The following is a 16,785-nucleotide window of genomic DNA, read 5'->3' as shown; positions in this document are numbered from 1 at the left end:
TCAATTATTTTTAACAGCTTAGACTATGAAAGGAGTTAGAATAAGTGCTAATATTCCCAACCCAAGAAAGACAATACAACACAATTTCTATTTTATAAATAAATATTTAATAAGATAAATATTATCTTAATCATTTATTTCTTACCTTTCTATTAGTTTATGAAGTTGCTTTGGTTTTCTCAAGTACTTTATTTGTCTTTTTTATGTAATCTTATGCTTTTTATAAATGAATTTCTATGTCATCTATCATTTCTCCTTAAGTTTTTACTAGTGCTGAAATCTCATTTAATTGCTAAAAGATCTACTAGCAGCTCTATACTTACAAAAAATAAATAAGTATAAAATTTAATAAATATCTTCTATATTATTTTGCTCTATTTTAATTCAGTAAATAACCAATAGAAATTCTCTGATGAAAATTAAATTATCTTTAAATTCTTTAGATGTCAATATTATTTTTAAATTTATCTATTAATTTTTTCTTTATTAACTAACTTCGAATTAAATATATTTTAGAAAATCTATTACTTATTCTAGTTTTCTTATTCCTAGACTCTTTTCTTTTGCATCTTCTAAAGCATATTGGAGTTGCAAGCTAGGTTAACCTAAAAGCTCTTTCATTACAAAATTTTCCATTCCTTTAGGATCTTAAAGAATTTTCTTTTATTCTTCCTCTGTGAGATTAGGGTTAAGGATATACATTTATCTTTTAATTTTAGCATTTGCTGCTGCTTTATAATCTTAATGTACATTTTAAGTTTCATTCAACACTTCTTTGATTTCATTTTGAATTGCTCTTATTTAAAATACCTTTGCTTAAGTTTCTGGCTCATCCTATTAAAAAAATGAATTCAACATAATTAACTTCATAATAATTCAAATTTAAATTACTCACTGGATTCTCTTTCTAACTCTTTTCTAAATCATCATTTATCTTTTACATTAACTCTTTTATTTTATTTGTATGTCTCATGTTTTGAGAGGCTAAGTTTTGCATTTTAGCATTAATTTCTATTTTTCAATTTAAATAAATAGCTCAAGAAAATGCCTAAAAACATAAATGAACAAATCTGTCTTTTTAATTTGCTTAATTATAACTTTAGCAGAAAATATAAATACCTCTCTCACGTTCAGTTGAGGCTGTGCCGACTAAATCTTATTTAAGTTCTTCTATTTGCTCATTATTCATCTTAATCAATTGAACTGTTGTCTATACTTTATTTATAATAGCTCTAAACTCCGGGTTGAACTCCTAAACAGAATTTCTTGTTGACGAAGTTGTTGAAAATCTGATATTATTTTTTATGGCTATATCTTTAAGCTCTATGTAAATGTCGTTCATTTAATGCTAATCTTTGATACTATTGTTATATTTGTTTATGCTTTTTTACTATTCTATTCTAGCTGAAAATAAAAATATTTATTTATTTTGTTTGTAGAGATATTTAATTAATTCATTAATTTATATTTGTAATTCATAATTTTAAGTTAAGGAAGGAATAAAGAAAGAAAGTAAGTTTGCAAGCAATAAATCAATCAATCAAACAAACAAATAAAATAGTAGGAATATTTGAATTTATTTTAGGTAAATTTAATCAGATTTTAAGATGGAATAAATAATCTATTTGATTATTGAATAAATCTATTTGATGAATATAATTTGAATATTTTTTTAGAATATTATATAAAATCTATCTTTAAATCTTTTTATTTTATTAATCCAAAGAAATTACATACTTCCAAATAGATTAATAACTAATTTAATGAAAATATCAATTTTTAAATGCAATAATTTAAAATATTTTTAAATTTTTTAAATTTATTATTTTAAATTAAGTTTTAAATTTATTTTTAAATAAATTATTTATAATTTTTATTGAAGATTTTTTTTTTTTAATTTTAATCAAAATATTTAGATTTAAGAAAGATAAAAATAATTATCTGCTATTGAGACATATTTTTTATCATTTTTACTTACTGAGCTTGCTTATCTAGATTAAATTTAAATTTTTATTTTAAATAAAATGTATTTTCAATTAATTTTTTAAATATATAAATATGATATAAAATATTTTGAGCACTATTAAAAAAATAAAATTTACCATTATTCCTCTAATTTAAGACCAAAGTTAAAATTATTTACCTAAAAAAATTAAGCTTTAAAAATATAGGCTAATTTTAGATTTTGCATTGTATTAATTGAGTCCTAATTAGAGGGATAACGGTATAATTATTAGATAAAATATATTTATATTAAAAAAATAAAAAATATAAAACCAATAAAGATATTTCGAAAAAATACCTATTATCTCTTGTTTTTTACTTATAAAAAATTTGAAATTTAAATTTAATTGAAATACAAAAAAACATATATTATAATTTCCTTTAAAAATAAAAGTGATTAAGCACAAATATGTGTGTTGATTTATCTAATTCTGTTTGATATCATATTATTTTTCTTTGGTAAAAACTTAATGATATTTCTTATATAAATAGAATAATATCGCAATTTTAGGATTATTAATTTATTTTTTTTAAAAATGGAATTTATTTAGATTTTTAACTGAGACAAAACCAGACATAGGTTTAATAAAATTATTTTAGATTTTAAGATAAAAATAAGACTTTAAAATAAAAACGAAAATGAAAAGTATAATTATATGTTCTTTCTTTTTATATAAATATGATAAATTATTAGAGAATGGAAAAAACGTTTGGACAAAACGATTGATATTTGCAGAAGTTCTATGATTATAAGTATTTTTTATTAATAATTAATGATCTCTAATAGAGTAAATAGATACAAAACGTATTTATATTAATGTAAATATTAATTAATCTTTTTCGAAAAATAAAGCAAAATTATAATACAGAATCAGCAATTCTTTTAATTTTTTGAATCAAACAAATATCATTAAAGTAAAAGAAAATGATGAAAAATAAGTTTTACCTTATACTAGTTTTATCTTATCTATTTATAGGGATTAATACTCAAGCAGCTACTACTGGAGACTAAGACTGTAATTTAAAATCTATTGAAGAAACTATTTTAGATGTAGAAGGCGGTTGTAGATGTGCTTATACAAATATATCAGGATAGAAACTTATTGGTGTAGGATATAATTTGAACACCCAAAGATAACAACAAAACTTGCAACAGATGCTCTCATTAGATTCAGATAGTTTAAACAATATTGTTTCAGGAAATTAACCATTAACAACAGACTAAATTTTACAACTTTTAACATCATCAGCTGATGTTGCTGTTTCGGATCTCTAAACTATATTCACCAATTACCAAACTACTCCCGCTATTGTTTAAATGGCCTTGGTTAGAATATACTATGACTTAACTTTGTCTGGCTTAAAATTACTTACTGGGTTCATTGATTAAATTTAAGCTAAAAACTATGATCAAGCTGCCGTTTTATTGTAGTACACTGATACCTCTAAATCAAAGTAAACTAGTTATTGCTAATAACAAACAACTTCTTGTACTTTGAATGCAAAATTAATAGGCGAATGCTATGATGAAGAATTAACTGCAGCCTAAGCATAAAATACCAATGTTTCTACTGTACCACCAACACCTGACAATGCTAGTTTAAAAAATCTTTTGATTAGTGCTTTATAGGCTTCAACTTGCAACTACGTAGGATCATGTACATTACCTAAATCAGGTGGATTAGGAGGTGGTTTGGGTAAATCTAAAAATCAATAAACAATATAGCCTACCTAACAGTCTTAAGATAAAACAGATCAAAGTGCCTCAAATTCTTCAAGTGGTGCTTCAACAAGTTAAAATAGCTAATAATCTACAGATAAAGATGATTAGACAACCTCAACAGATAAAGATGCTTAGACAACCTCCACAGATAATGATGCTTAGACAACCTCTACAGATAGCTCAACTGATTCCAAAAACTCAACCACTTCTAAAAAGAAAAAACCAAGTAACAAATCTGTGAAAAATAGCTCAAGTAGTGATTCAACTGAAAATCCCTCTACAACAGATTCCAAAACTATTGGAAATATTTTAAGCAATTTCATTAGTCTAACATCATTATTAATGATAATATTTCTTATTTGATTGAAGTTATCTGGAAGTAAAAATGAATCGATTAATGCAATAATGTGTTTGTTTGTTTATAAAAAATTTAAATTTTGTTTGTAAATAAAAATGTAAATGAAAAATCAAAATAAATTATTTTATTTTTTTAAATAATTTTTAAATTATTTTATAATTTTTTAAATGCAACATGAATTTTTTAAGTAAATGCATAAGAAAGCTATCTTTTTCAATAATTTGTTCCGTATTATTAGTCTATTTCTGGTTTGTTATCAAGAAGGTTTAAGGGATTCTTTACATAAATTCCGCCAAGTTAAAATTTAAATGGTTCAACACCAAAATAAAACGGACTTTAAAATGAACTAAATATATTTGATATCTTGTGAATATAGTAAATTAAAGCGACCTTTTAATTTATAAATGTGTATTATTTAATAACCGTTTTTTTAATATTAAATTATTTTTTAATAAATAAATTATTCATTGTAGAAAAAAAATATCAAAATTTATATATACCCTTATAAATGCATTTATGAATGAAACTAGTATTGATACTCTCTCTAAGCCTCTAAATAGTTTAGCTGCTTCTACTTCTGTTGGAGAAGATTTTTCGAATTTAAACTAAAAGTCCTTTTTTTGATAAGTGATTATAGAGGCAAAAAAAAAAAAATTTAAATTACCTATGTATGGATATAAAGATAAACAAGGTCTTGTAATAAAGATATAAAAACTATAATTTGGCAAAAAACTAAGTAATTAAGCTAAGCAGCGTTATTGATAAGAATTAAAAACAGAAAGCAGCAGGCAGTCAGCTATTTTAAAATTATAAATGAGCTATTACAATTTTATATATTAATTTACATCCATGAATTTCGAGCTGTCTAAACAGCTGATAACAGAGAAGAAAAAGTAAGCAAAAAGAGTTAATACGAAATAATTTATTTTGTATTATTACTTTTACTACTCTTCTTGTGTAGCTTTCTGCTAATTTTTATTATTGCTTGCATCTTTTATAAATTCTTTTGCTTTTTAAAACGGTCCACTTTATTAATAGCTTAAATTCAAAATATTAGTTGGAAGAGAAGGCACTCTCATATTATCATTTGTTTCTAAATTTGTAAAATTCGGTGGTAACGAACTTTTTGTAATGACATTCGTAGTGTTATTGAAATATTGATTTTACATCTAATTTTATTACTTCAATTTTTGAGTTTTAATTACTTTTTCATTGTAATCATTAGCCAGTCTAATATAAGGTCTTTGAATATACATCAAATCGCTCTTATATTGAACTTTTTCATCATTATTTTCTTACTGTTACAGAATCAACTGGCTTATAAGTGTTTCATAATACCCATTCTATATTTTTACAATAAAATTATTTTTACTTTTAAAACCAAATCGAATTAATTAATTTTCTTTATTATAATAATTAAAATCTATTTTTTAAGTAAAAAGAAAGCACTAAACTTTCGTATTTTGTTAAAACTTATTTAATTTATTTATTATTTATTTTAACTTAAAATAGATTTATCTATGCGTGAAAATTTTATATTTTAATAATAGCTATTAATTTATACTTTAAAAAATAAATAGTAATTATTTTATAATATTGCTAAAGATTTTTATAGTAGCTAATTTATTATTTAAAAGATACATATTTACTTAATAAAGTATTGTTTTTATTAAAAATTCACTAATAATTCCTAATATAATTTGCAAATGAAACTTTTTTTTGAATATGAGCTAACTCTTTTAGGTATTCGTTTTTAATTGTTTATATTTTAATAGTAAATGTAATTGATGCTATTTAGTTTACCAAATAAATTGTTTGCTAATTTTATAAATATTTTGTTGTTTCTTACAATATCGTTGTTGATTTCTGCTATTATGTTGACAAAGCATGCTTCAGCAAGATCTTTTTTTTCACATGTTGTTCTTATTCTTTGATTAATACTGTATCCAGACTGATATTAATACAAAGGAACTGATTATCTAAACAAAACTATTTCTTCTTAATTTTAGAGCCCACAAACTTCTATCTCTAGGTTTTATTATTCCTTTTAAAGTAGGCTATTTTAAGAATAAAAAAATAATTTTGCTAATTAAAGAAAATGAAAGTTCTCAGAAAATTGTAAAATTAAATACATATTAAATATCTCTTTATATGGAATAACCTATCTTTAGTCTTCACTTAGTTAAGCTGAAGATGTACGAAGAAATCCGTCATGTGATTGCAGTTTTAAATAAATTAAATCTACCGATGTATGGATATTACTTTAGTTTTTCAAAACAATTTCCACACTCTAAATATTAATTTTAAAGTAGGATTCAATTGGTACTTCTAACTTGTTCTACGCAATTAGTTCTTATTGCTTTTAAATTTCTGCTATTTCCTTTTACTTTTATATATTCAAGTCGCTAAATATTTAAATCTTTTCTAGCAGTTAATCTTCTGCCTTAATAGTATTCCTGATATACTCATCAACTCTAACTTAATTATTATAGTTCTTTTGGCATACTTCAAATATCTCTATGTTGATTTCCTCATCGAATACTCCATTAATCTATATAATTAATTTATGAAAATATGATTCAATCTATCAATCATCGTCAAAGTAATCCTAAAAGAAAATGAAATTTCTACTATCCTGTTCATAAGTTTTTAATAATCTTCAATGGAGAAGAAATCGCTTCTTTTCGCTATTTCCAACTCTTCCAAAAATTATAAATAAGAGGCTTCTTCTAAAACTTTCTATGAAATAAACTATTCTTGCAACATTTTATATATGATATTATTTTGTTTGAGAGAATGATAATAATTAAAGATACTGGTTTCTAGTAATTTGTTTCTGTTAATATTTACTATTATTTCCACAAAAATAAAAGCAAATAATTATTTACTAGTTAAAAACAAACAGCTAATAAAGACATTATCAGAAAATATCCTAGTTTATTTTTCTACTTCATTCAAATGGTTTTAAAATCTTTCATAAATTTCATTAAAATTATTATAAAAATTATATTTTGTTAAAAAATATTTTATTTCATTTTATTCTAAATTTTTTCAAAAAATGTTGAAACATTTTGAAGATATTATTTAATGTTAATTATTTTGGATTCATAAAAAAAAAAACAAACGAATCAAATGAACGTTGATAAATTTCAATTAGGTCTTTAATTTTGATTTTTTGAATTTTGCTGCTGCTTAAATTGTTTAATAAAAAAAATTAGAACTCTCTTATTATGTTGATTGAGTATTTAATTTACACGAATATCAATCACTTAAAAAAATAAATTATTGATAGATAATATTTGCATTTAATAGAATCAAAACATTAATATTTGAACACAAAAAAGTATTAATTTAACTCGTTTTTGAAGCAAGCAATACGAGAGTCATTACAGAAGTTTCAAAATAACTGAAAATATATTAGCATTTAATTATATAAGAGCTTTATGGATAGCAAAGAAGAAGATTAGTTTTAGGGTATTGTTTGTATTGAATACTGTTTATTTTATTCAATTTCAATTCTTTTTTTAAAAAGATTCATCTGATGAATTTACAAGCGGAAGCAGTGAAGATGAAGAGTCTTGTGATGAAATCGTATAGGGAAGCAGTCCTACAAAAAAATTTAACTTATACAAATTCATCAGTGACCCAAACCCTTTAATGAGGCCTGAGTAAAGAGAAGATTACTATATAAGAAATGCAGTTGACCAAGAATTATTGTATTTAGTTTTATAGTTTTTCAAATTATATTACAAAACATATTTATCAAAAAAAAAGATAATTGCCAGATTTTTTTGACGAAATTAGAGAGAAAGAGGAAAATTTTAGTGATGAATTAGATAAAAATTTCTTAGATTTCGGCTAATGTCTAGAAAGTTTAAAAGATAATTTCCAAGCCAATGTAATGATTCAATAGATCTTCCTTTCTTCTTTTTTTTTACAAGAACTAAATAGAGCAAATGTTGTAATATCATTTAACATTATCCATAAAGGAATAGCTTAACTCAGAAGAAAGAAGCTTAAAAACTTTATTCAGATTCCATCATGATAATCCTCAAGCTAGATTAGTCTATAAAAGATACTATGATTTATTCCCAAATAAATACTATGCAAGTTACATATGTGATTTAAAAAATGTATTCAAAAACAAGAATGAGCTTATATTCAAGTAATTAAACAATAACCCTCAAGCTGAAAAAGAGAAAGCTATTAAAATATAAAAAAATGATCTAATATTTGACTCAAGATTTGAGTCTGGAAATTTGTTCCAAGCTTGGAAGGTATTTTAAATTAAATTAAAAAATAATTACAGTTAAATACTTTTTTTTATTAATAAAAAATAAGATTTCGAACACAGAATATAATTTGATCTTGCAAAATGATATTAACAGTAAAGGAAACACTTAATGGTTTTTTTTCTCTGTTCAAAATGCAAAGAAAGGCCAATCAATAACTTTCAACATAATTAATTTAGTAAATCCAAATTTAATTAAAAATTATTAAATTTTACCATTCTGTTTAAAATAAAAGAATAAAAAGACATCACTATTTCAAAAGGGTATGCTACCTTGTGTTTATTCTGTGAAAGTAACATTTAAATTTTGTAAAAATCAATTAATTATGAAAACTAAAAATAGAGGAAAGAAGCAAAAAATGCTGGATGGAAAAGAGAAGGCTATGCAATTAAATACTACAAATCTTTCATATAAAAGGAGGGCTTTTATAATAGAGTAAGGCAATTAATTATACATCTTAATCTAAATTTATTTTTATAATATAGTCCTACTACACTCTAAGTTTCACTTATACGTTTTAATATAATGAAGATATTGTTTATTTTGCTTACTCCTACCCTTATACTTACTCTGATTTGAACAATTATCTAAAAAAAATTGAAGAAGATCCTAAAAAAAGTTAATATATTCACAGAAAGATAGGCTGCAAAACTTTGGCAAAAAATAACATGGATGTTATTACAATCACCTCATCTTGCAATATTGTATTTATTTACTATTTCATTTAACTTAAAAATTTACGAAATTAAAATAAAAAAAAATTATCCAAAACCTTCAATTAATTATAAACAAAAAAATGAATTTCATTGATAATTATAAATTATTTTGAAATTAAGCATCAAAAATAGCTAAATATTAAAAATTAGTAATTTTTATTTTAATAAATAAAAATGATATTTCTACGATATCAATCAATAAATAAAAATCGAATAATTATTTATTTATATATTTACAGAGAGTTTATTTTTTATTAAATTAAATAGAAAAGAGATAAAAGAAAATTAGTTTATTTTATGGCCAGATAGCATCCTGGTGAAGTAACGGGGAGTTACATTATTGAGGGGGTTATCAATTATTTAACTGAAGACACCCCTGAAGCTGAATTATTAAGGTAACATTATGTATTCAAAATTATCCCTATGATAAATCCTGATGGTGTTATTCATGGGAATAATAGATGCTCACTTGCTGGAATTGACCTTAATAGGAAATGGAGAAATCCTCATAAAGTAAATTATTAAGTGAATTTGTTATTGATTTATTTTAATTATATAACTAATTTATTAGAAGCTACATCCTTGCATCAACTATATTAAGAATTTGATAAAAAAGAATCTCCATGTGAGAGAAACTAAGCTGTTAGTAGATTTTCATGGACACAGTAAAAAGTAAAAATTTTAATTTTAATTATTAATTTTTATTAAACAATTTCATATTAGATTGAACGCATTCTTCTATGGCAATACTTATTACTCACAGCCAGAACTAACAAGAATCTTTCCTATGATGCTGAGTAAACATGAACCCAGAATCAGCTTTGAAGATTGCAGATTTAAAGTATAAAAGTACTATGAATCTACTGCAAGAATAGCTTTATGGAGAATGCTAAGGATCCCCAATGTTTTTACTCTAGAAGCCAGTTTTTATGGATATTAAAACAAAGAAGGAAGGCATGTTAACTTTACACCAAAGTAATTTTTTATTTAAAATAACTCAATAATAAAAAATTTACAAAATTTTTGCTTTTTGGATGAAAATATTATCTTAAAAAATAATGATTTAATTTAATTTTAAAATATTTAATAAATTTATTTTTTAAATCACTAAAAATTAATTTAGATCTTATATATAAATTGGAAGAAGTATTTGTACTTCACTTCATAACATGCTTTTGGATGAGCTAAAAATAAATCCAGATCTACTTATCCCTATCGAAGATGAGAATGAGCTTAAAAGAAGACAAAAAGAAGAGTAAAATATAAATAAATAGGATACTTAGAAAAAAGAAGGGGAAGAATGCTTATTGGAAGTTGTCATTAATGACTTATAAAATTAAAAAAAATTAATAGACTGTGGTGAGGTTGAATGCAGTGGTAGTGAAAGCAGCTGCTCAGGTGATGAATTGGATGAAGATATCATGAATATGATTATGCCTAAAAATTTACAAAAGAAAAAAAAAGATAAAAAGAAGAGAAAGAAAAGTTTTAAGGAAGACGGAACCACTTTAGTTTAAAATAAAATAGATAAAAGAGATTCTATTAAACAAGTACCTAGTGCTGCTACTCCTGCTCAACCTCAATAGCCAGAATATAAAGAAAAAAGAAAATCAATAAAGAATACCTCTAGAGAAAGGATAACTGAATTAACAAGCATACAAAAAAGAATGATGCAAATACAAGTGATAAAATAAGAAAAATAAACATAAACTGATGAATATGAATAAAATGCTTTTAATTTCTTAAAAAAAACCTAAGAAAATATAATTTTATAAGACAAAAAGCAAAAAATCAGTCAACTTCCTCCTCGTCCTTACTTTATAAAAAACTCTAACAACTATAGCAATTCTGTTTAACTTTAGCTAAACCAAGATGTAATTCATTCTCAAGCATATGGAGCTAAGAACGAAGACGAAATCGCTGTTTTACCTAAAATAAATCCATACATCATTCAAAGGTAAATAATTCAAAATAAATTTTTCCAAGTATAACTTTTGAAATTAAATATTTTATTTGAATTATTTTCATTTTAATTAAATTATTAATGGCGGCTAACTCAAGCAAGTTTTAAATATATAAAAATAATAACTTTTCTTCATTAAATATTATTTTATAATAAAATGAATTCTATTTTTCAAATTTATTTTTATCTTTAATAAAAAGATTTTTTCATCATAAATATTAATCTTGTTGAAATATTTTATTTTTTATTTTCCTTAATCGAATAAAAAAATTTAAATATTTTTTAATTTCAATTATTATTATATAAATTTTATTTTGAATTAGATCAATAGAGGAAGGTAGATTGTCTAATTTAATGGCTAAAAATTTTTGTATTACAGGATAGAAAGTAAAAGATGACTAATGCATATAGAATGTAAAGTAAATTGAGGTTTTTAAATCACCCTAGTTAAATTGCAGAGAAGTGTCTACTTAGACTTCAGAATTAGTTAGCAAGCTAAGAAGCATAATTAAGTAAGATAAATAATAGCTAAGTTCTCAAGATAGTGACATGAGAAAGCTTTCTCAGCAATCAGCTTCAATAGACCATGAATCTTAAACATTTTCTGCTAAGTAATACTTTAACAGAAAAAGAAATTTCACCTTAAATGGTCCAACCTTAAATTAAATTCTTCTATACAAAAAAGAAGAAACTTAAAATATTAATTAACACATCAACCACAACAAGCTTTTCACAAACAATCACTTTAGAAAAAGAGATCTTAGCGATAATCCTAGAAGAGAATCAACTGCTCTAAGCAATTAAAGAGAAAATAATAATCTAAATAGGTAATTTATTGCTAAAATTTAACTCTAAAGATATTAGAGTTTATATATTTATACTAGCAAAAATATTTATACTTAAATTTTATTTTTATAAATTTAGTTCTCGAAATAGTCCAACAAATAATAACGCACTCTAGGGATAGATTCCCTTTAGTGTTTTAAAGTAGGAGTTTTAAAAGACTTTAAGCAAGTAATAAAAGTAAAAAGATAGAAGATAAAGCAGTGAAAAAAATTAAATACAAATAAATAATGGAAGTAATATCTATAATGGAACAAGTAGTATTTAGAATTAAGGAAGCAATTAAAAATAAATCTTTGAATATCATGACACTCTTTCTTTATAAAAAATGTCAATAAAATAAAATGAGAACAACAACAATAGCAACTTCTTCATCGAAAACTTTGTAACAATAAAAAATGATCAAGAACAATATATAAATAAAAGATCTTCATCTGAATAAAATTAGCAAATTGTACAAAATCTTACATAATCTTAAATAAGTAGAGCTCAGATATCCAGGCCCTACACAAATCAGGTAAAAAATACAGAATACGATGAAAATTAACCATTCTCAAACAAAATTCCTAGAAATAAATCTTAATCTTCAGCCACAAGCTAAACAAATAGAAACTATCTTATTAAACAAAGAAAGCCATTTGGCAACTCAATTATCAATTAAAATAATTGATATTTAAATTACATTAAACATTTCTTTTACATATTTATAAACTAAAAACTCTATATATAATTTAAATATATAATTCATAATTAATAATTTGCATTTTATCTATTCTTTCTATTTTTGATTTTAATCAAAAATCTTCCAATTTAATGATCAAAAATTAAACAAGCAACTTCCTTTTTTCATGCATAATTTTAGTTTTTTTAATAATATTTATTTTTAATTTTTTTAATTCTACTTTGAATTCACATAATATTTACTTTTTTAAAAAAAAATATGAAAAAATTGATATAATTTTATTTTTTTATCCATTTTTTTTATGAAATAAATTTAAATTTTTTTAGTTTTATAAAATTAATTTTAGCCAATTTAACTTTGAATTGAAAAAATTTCTTTAAGCTACTTGAAACTTTTTGAAAAAGATTATTTATCAATATTTTAAGTCTGTCCTTAATACAATTAAAGAAAAATAAGTTTTGAGAAGTGGGTTTTATAATATATGAAAACCTAGTCATTCATTTACAGTTAATCATTTGTAATGTTTTAGTGAAATCTTAGTTGAATCTTTTTAATTATTATATTAATTTATTAGTATTATATTATTTTATATATTATAAATGCATTTTAATTTTTTTCATTTACTAGAATAAACAAATCAAATATGAATTTTTACTTTTTAATCAAAAGGATTTTGTTTTTATTTGTTGAGATTACATTTTTTAGTTATTATGGAAAAGTGATACAATAACTTTAATGGTAAATATCTTATTGTTTAAATAGTATCAGGATTAAAAATTTTCTATTTTCTCAATAATAATGAAAACAATTTAAATAAATATTTCAAAATTTAATAAAAAATAAGAAAATTTACGCAGTAGACAAAAGCACTTTTCATTAAAAGAATCTGTGTCATATATTGACTTGTAAACATACATCATTATTTTTTCTTTAGTTTTGATAATTAAAATCTGATGTAATTAATCACTATTATACTATTAATGTGAGCTTATTAATTTAATATATAAAATGTAAAATTAAAATTCAGAAATACAGCTATAAATTAAATGATCTATTTACTGTTATTATTGTCAAAATGATCATTTATGCTTTAAAAAATGTAGCTTAATTAGATGAAAGGGTATTGTTAAGGTTATTAAAGATTTAATCATATTTTTAAGACAAAAAAATTTTGAAAATTAATTAATTTAATACTTGATTGATATCATAATATTTGAGAAAGAAACTATTTTATTACACATTCAGGGATAAATTCAAAATCAATTAAAAATTTTACAATTCTCAACCAAAAATCTGTAAAATTTCTTTAAGCAAAAACTAATTAGTCACATTTTCATATTTAAAATTCTAAAAAAAAGATATTAAAAATACCTAAAAGTAAAAAAAATTAAAGAAAGTACAAATAATGAACAAATTCATCATTGCTTTACCTATTTTTGCTTTGCTTGCATTAGGTGGAATACTCTATTATAAGAACTCTAACAACTACTTGGAGTCTTCTCTTACCATCCCTAATGATTTGACTATCTACAATTTTGCTCAATGCTATTAAAACTTACCAGCTATTACTGATAGCTGCAAAAACACTGATGCTTATAACTAAGCTGCCACTAATTTCAATAATTTGACTAGTGCTTAATCAGACAACCCCAACACTGCTTGCATTAATTACAACAAATTCTTCTAAACTGCTTTTGCTTCTCAACCTCTCAACTAAAACAATTATTTCGCTGATTGCTACTTGAATGATTAAGCTCTCGCAATCGCTAAATCAAACTAGTGCTTTTACGATAAGTATTTTGCTCCTTTTTATTTACAATGCACCAGATCTAGTGCTTCTAGCTCTTCTTCCTCTTCTTCCTCTGATTCCAACAAGCCAAAGAATAATCTTACCACTGTCACTTTTACTCAATATGCCGAATGCTTAAAAACTCTTTAATATAGTGTATAGCCTTGCCAAACTACTGATGCTTATTACAGTACTGTTAGTTAATTCGTTGACTTAACTTATCCTGACTCTTCAAATGTGTCTAGTGATTGCAAGAATTACTACAGCTACCTTAAAGTTGCTCATGCAGATGATCTTATCAATAAAAATAATTATTATCAAAGCTGCTTCCTTTCTAGTAAAATCTAGAGCATTGCTTAATCCAACGATTGTTTCAACTAATACTACTACAAGCCTATTTATACTACTTGTTTAGGAAATTGAAGTTTGATATAATTATTAATTGGATTTAATTAAATTAATAAGTCAAAATATAATGAATGAATGGAATGATACATAAAATAAAAATGTAAAAATATTATATAACGCATATAAATATTATATATTATAAGTATCTTAAAACTCTTTACAAAGAATATTTATCATATTTTATCAAGTCGATTATTATTTTTATGTAATTATTTTATCTTTAATATTATTTTGAAAAAATTGTTTTGAAATTATTCCTTCAATGCAAAAAAATTTGTTAAAAGAAATTTTTATTTTAAATTAGAATTTTTTTTTAAGGAGTTTTAAATGCTTAAGATATCTATCTCTCTTTGTAATATAAAATAATTGTAGGTCTTTAGAGAAATAATAAATATATTACATGATTATGTCAATCTATTTTTTAAATTACCCTATATTTACTTTTATTAAGACCTAATTAAATAAGCAAGTACTTATAATTTACATTTTTTATTAAAAAATTTAAGAAAAAAATGCCTTAATTAAAATACGCCTTAATTAATGAGCATTTACAGTATATAAAAAAGCAAACTATATTTTATAATTAAAATATATTATTTATTTGTTCATTCTATATCCATAACTTAAATATTATCAAGATTTTATATCAATGACAACTAGCCTTTTAAATTTAAGCATCTTGGTTTTCATCTCGAATAATTTTTATGAAGTGTAATTTTAGCTTTAAATATAAATTAAAGTAAACTAAAATTAAAATCAATCAGAATAAAATTAAAATATTTTAAATATTAAAGAAAATATAATTAAATACTTAGAAAAAAAAAAATGAAGAAAAAATTTTAAATTATCAAAATTAATTAATAAATAATCAGGGCAAAATTTAAAAAAATTAAAAATGAATTAATTTAAGAGAGAAAAATTATAAAATGATATCAAAAACAAAATCTAATAAACTTTTTATACCCAAATTCAAGTTTTAGATATCTAAGTTCAGTGCACTATGCTATTTGAGAAATTAAATTCATTGCATCTTGAAGTTTCAGATAATTTTCTCTTTTTAAATTTTGAATTAGTAAGTTAGAAAAAAAAATGAAATTAATATGAAATTAAATAAACTTATAAATTATCTAAGCAAGAGATGTAAAAACCAGTTAAATTTTGTTATAGAATTAGTAAAGAAAATTTTTTGTTTGCAAGAATTATGTTTATTAAATTTTGCATTATTAGTAATTGATAATTTAATTTTTTGAAGAGATATTCAATTTATACTCAAATATTACTTGAATATAAAAATATATTAAAATAACTAGATAGAAAAACATAACCTCATTAGAATAAATATTTCGCGCACTAGCAGAAAATAAATATTTAGAAGAAAAATAAATATAATTTTTGAATCCATTATTTAAATTAGGAGCTGATTTCAATATTTATTTTATGTTTATACATTTTTTTTTTGCTAATGAGGGGATTTTTTGATTAGTTTCTATCTATTTCTTTATTTATTCTATGTAGTTAGCAATCAAACCAAAAGTTTAAAATATAAATACAATTTAAGCTGAATAAATAAAACACAGCCTTTATCAAAAAGCAAATAAATCTAATAAAAGCCAAAAATTAAATAAAATATGAAGTTTTATGGTGCTAAACTTATTAGTATCACAGTTTAAAACAAATAAATTGTTTTTACTTCAGAGTAATTATCAACTTTTTGAGTTTACTGAATGTTCTTATAGATTCACCTAACCGTTATAAACCAACTTCTCCAATATCATTATCACTTTTTAATTATTGAAGAAAATTTTACTTTTTATTCAGAAGAAAAAAATGAAGAAAATATATGAATAAAAAATTAATTTGTAGTCAAACCAAAGTTGAAAAATTTTAAAATTATTTAATTTATAAAAAAATCTACAAAATTAGAACCAAAAATAAAATTAAAAAATAAATTAATAAGTAAAATTCACAATTAAAAACAAATAAAATATGATTACTCAAGATAAAGTG

At 22.5% G+C, this 16,785-nt stretch overlaps 5 protein-coding genes across 5 annotated transcripts; 3 read left to right on the top strand and 2 right to left on the bottom strand. All coding sequences in view use genetic code 6, as the record gives it.

Moving 5' to 3' along the window:
* On the bottom strand, window positions 1-1,342 carry TTHERM_00185870 (SNARE domain protein; the record flags this gene model as incomplete). The annotated part of the gene is made up of 5 exons (XM_001008858.3): window positions 1-87; window positions 146-313; window positions 529-834; window positions 896-1,011; window positions 1,120-1,342. 5 exons carry the CDS (start codon window positions 1,340-1,342, stop codon window positions 1-3), a joined length of 900 nt encoding a protein of 299 aa, XP_001008858.2.
* A 1,587-nt stretch (window positions 1,343-2,929) lies between these two features.
* TTHERM_00185860 (transmembrane protein, putative) lies at window positions 2,930-4,090 on the top strand (the record flags this gene model as incomplete). The annotated part of the gene is made up of 1 exon (XM_001008857.3): window positions 2,930-4,090. The coding sequence occupies one exon, from the start codon at window positions 2,930-2,932 to the stop codon at window positions 4,088-4,090; it is 1,161 nt and encodes a 386-aa protein (XP_001008857.1).
* Window positions 4,091-4,298: 208 nt separating this feature from the next.
* TTHERM_00185850 (transmembrane protein, putative) lies at window positions 4,299-6,851 on the bottom strand (the record flags this gene model as incomplete). The annotated part of the gene is made up of 7 exons (XM_001008856.2): window positions 4,299-4,475; window positions 4,586-4,699; window positions 4,750-4,881; window positions 4,931-5,428; window positions 5,935-6,142; window positions 6,218-6,636; window positions 6,717-6,851. The coding sequence occupies 7 exons, from the start codon at window positions 6,849-6,851 to the stop codon at window positions 4,299-4,301; spliced, it is 1,683 nt and encodes a 560-aa protein (XP_001008856.2).
* A 677-nt stretch (window positions 6,852-7,528) lies between these two features.
* On the top strand, window positions 7,529-12,569 carry TTHERM_00185840 (zinc carboxypeptidase family protein; the record flags this gene model as incomplete). The annotated part of the gene is made up of 14 exons (XM_001008855.2): window positions 7,529-7,559; window positions 7,618-7,801; window positions 7,860-7,983; window positions 8,075-8,362; window positions 8,427-8,555; window positions 8,613-8,669; window positions 8,720-8,812; window positions 8,863-9,081; window positions 9,361-9,606; window positions 9,665-9,765; window positions 9,817-10,068; window positions 10,217-11,050; window positions 11,380-11,883; window positions 11,981-12,569. The coding sequence occupies 14 exons, from the start codon at window positions 7,529-7,531 to the stop codon at window positions 12,567-12,569; spliced, it is 3,651 nt and encodes a 1,216-aa protein (XP_001008855.2).
* Window positions 12,570-13,986: 1,417 nt separating this feature from the next.
* On the top strand, window positions 13,987-14,793 carry TTHERM_00185830 (transmembrane protein, putative; the record flags this gene model as incomplete). Its single annotated transcript, XM_001008854.3, has 1 exon — window positions 13,987-14,793. The coding sequence occupies one exon, from the start codon at window positions 13,987-13,989 to the stop codon at window positions 14,791-14,793; it is 807 nt and encodes a 268-aa protein (XP_001008854.1).
* Between the last annotated feature and the right edge of the window lie 1,992 nt (window positions 14,794-16,785).

This window comes from Tetrahymena thermophila, assembly GCF_000189635.1.
Source record: "Tetrahymena thermophila SB210 genomic scaffold scf_8254798, whole genome shotgun sequence".
NCBI lineage: Eukaryota > Ciliophora > Oligohymenophorea > Hymenostomatida > Tetrahymenidae > Tetrahymena > Tetrahymena thermophila.
This window is presented reverse-complemented; position numbering and strand designations above follow the sequence as displayed.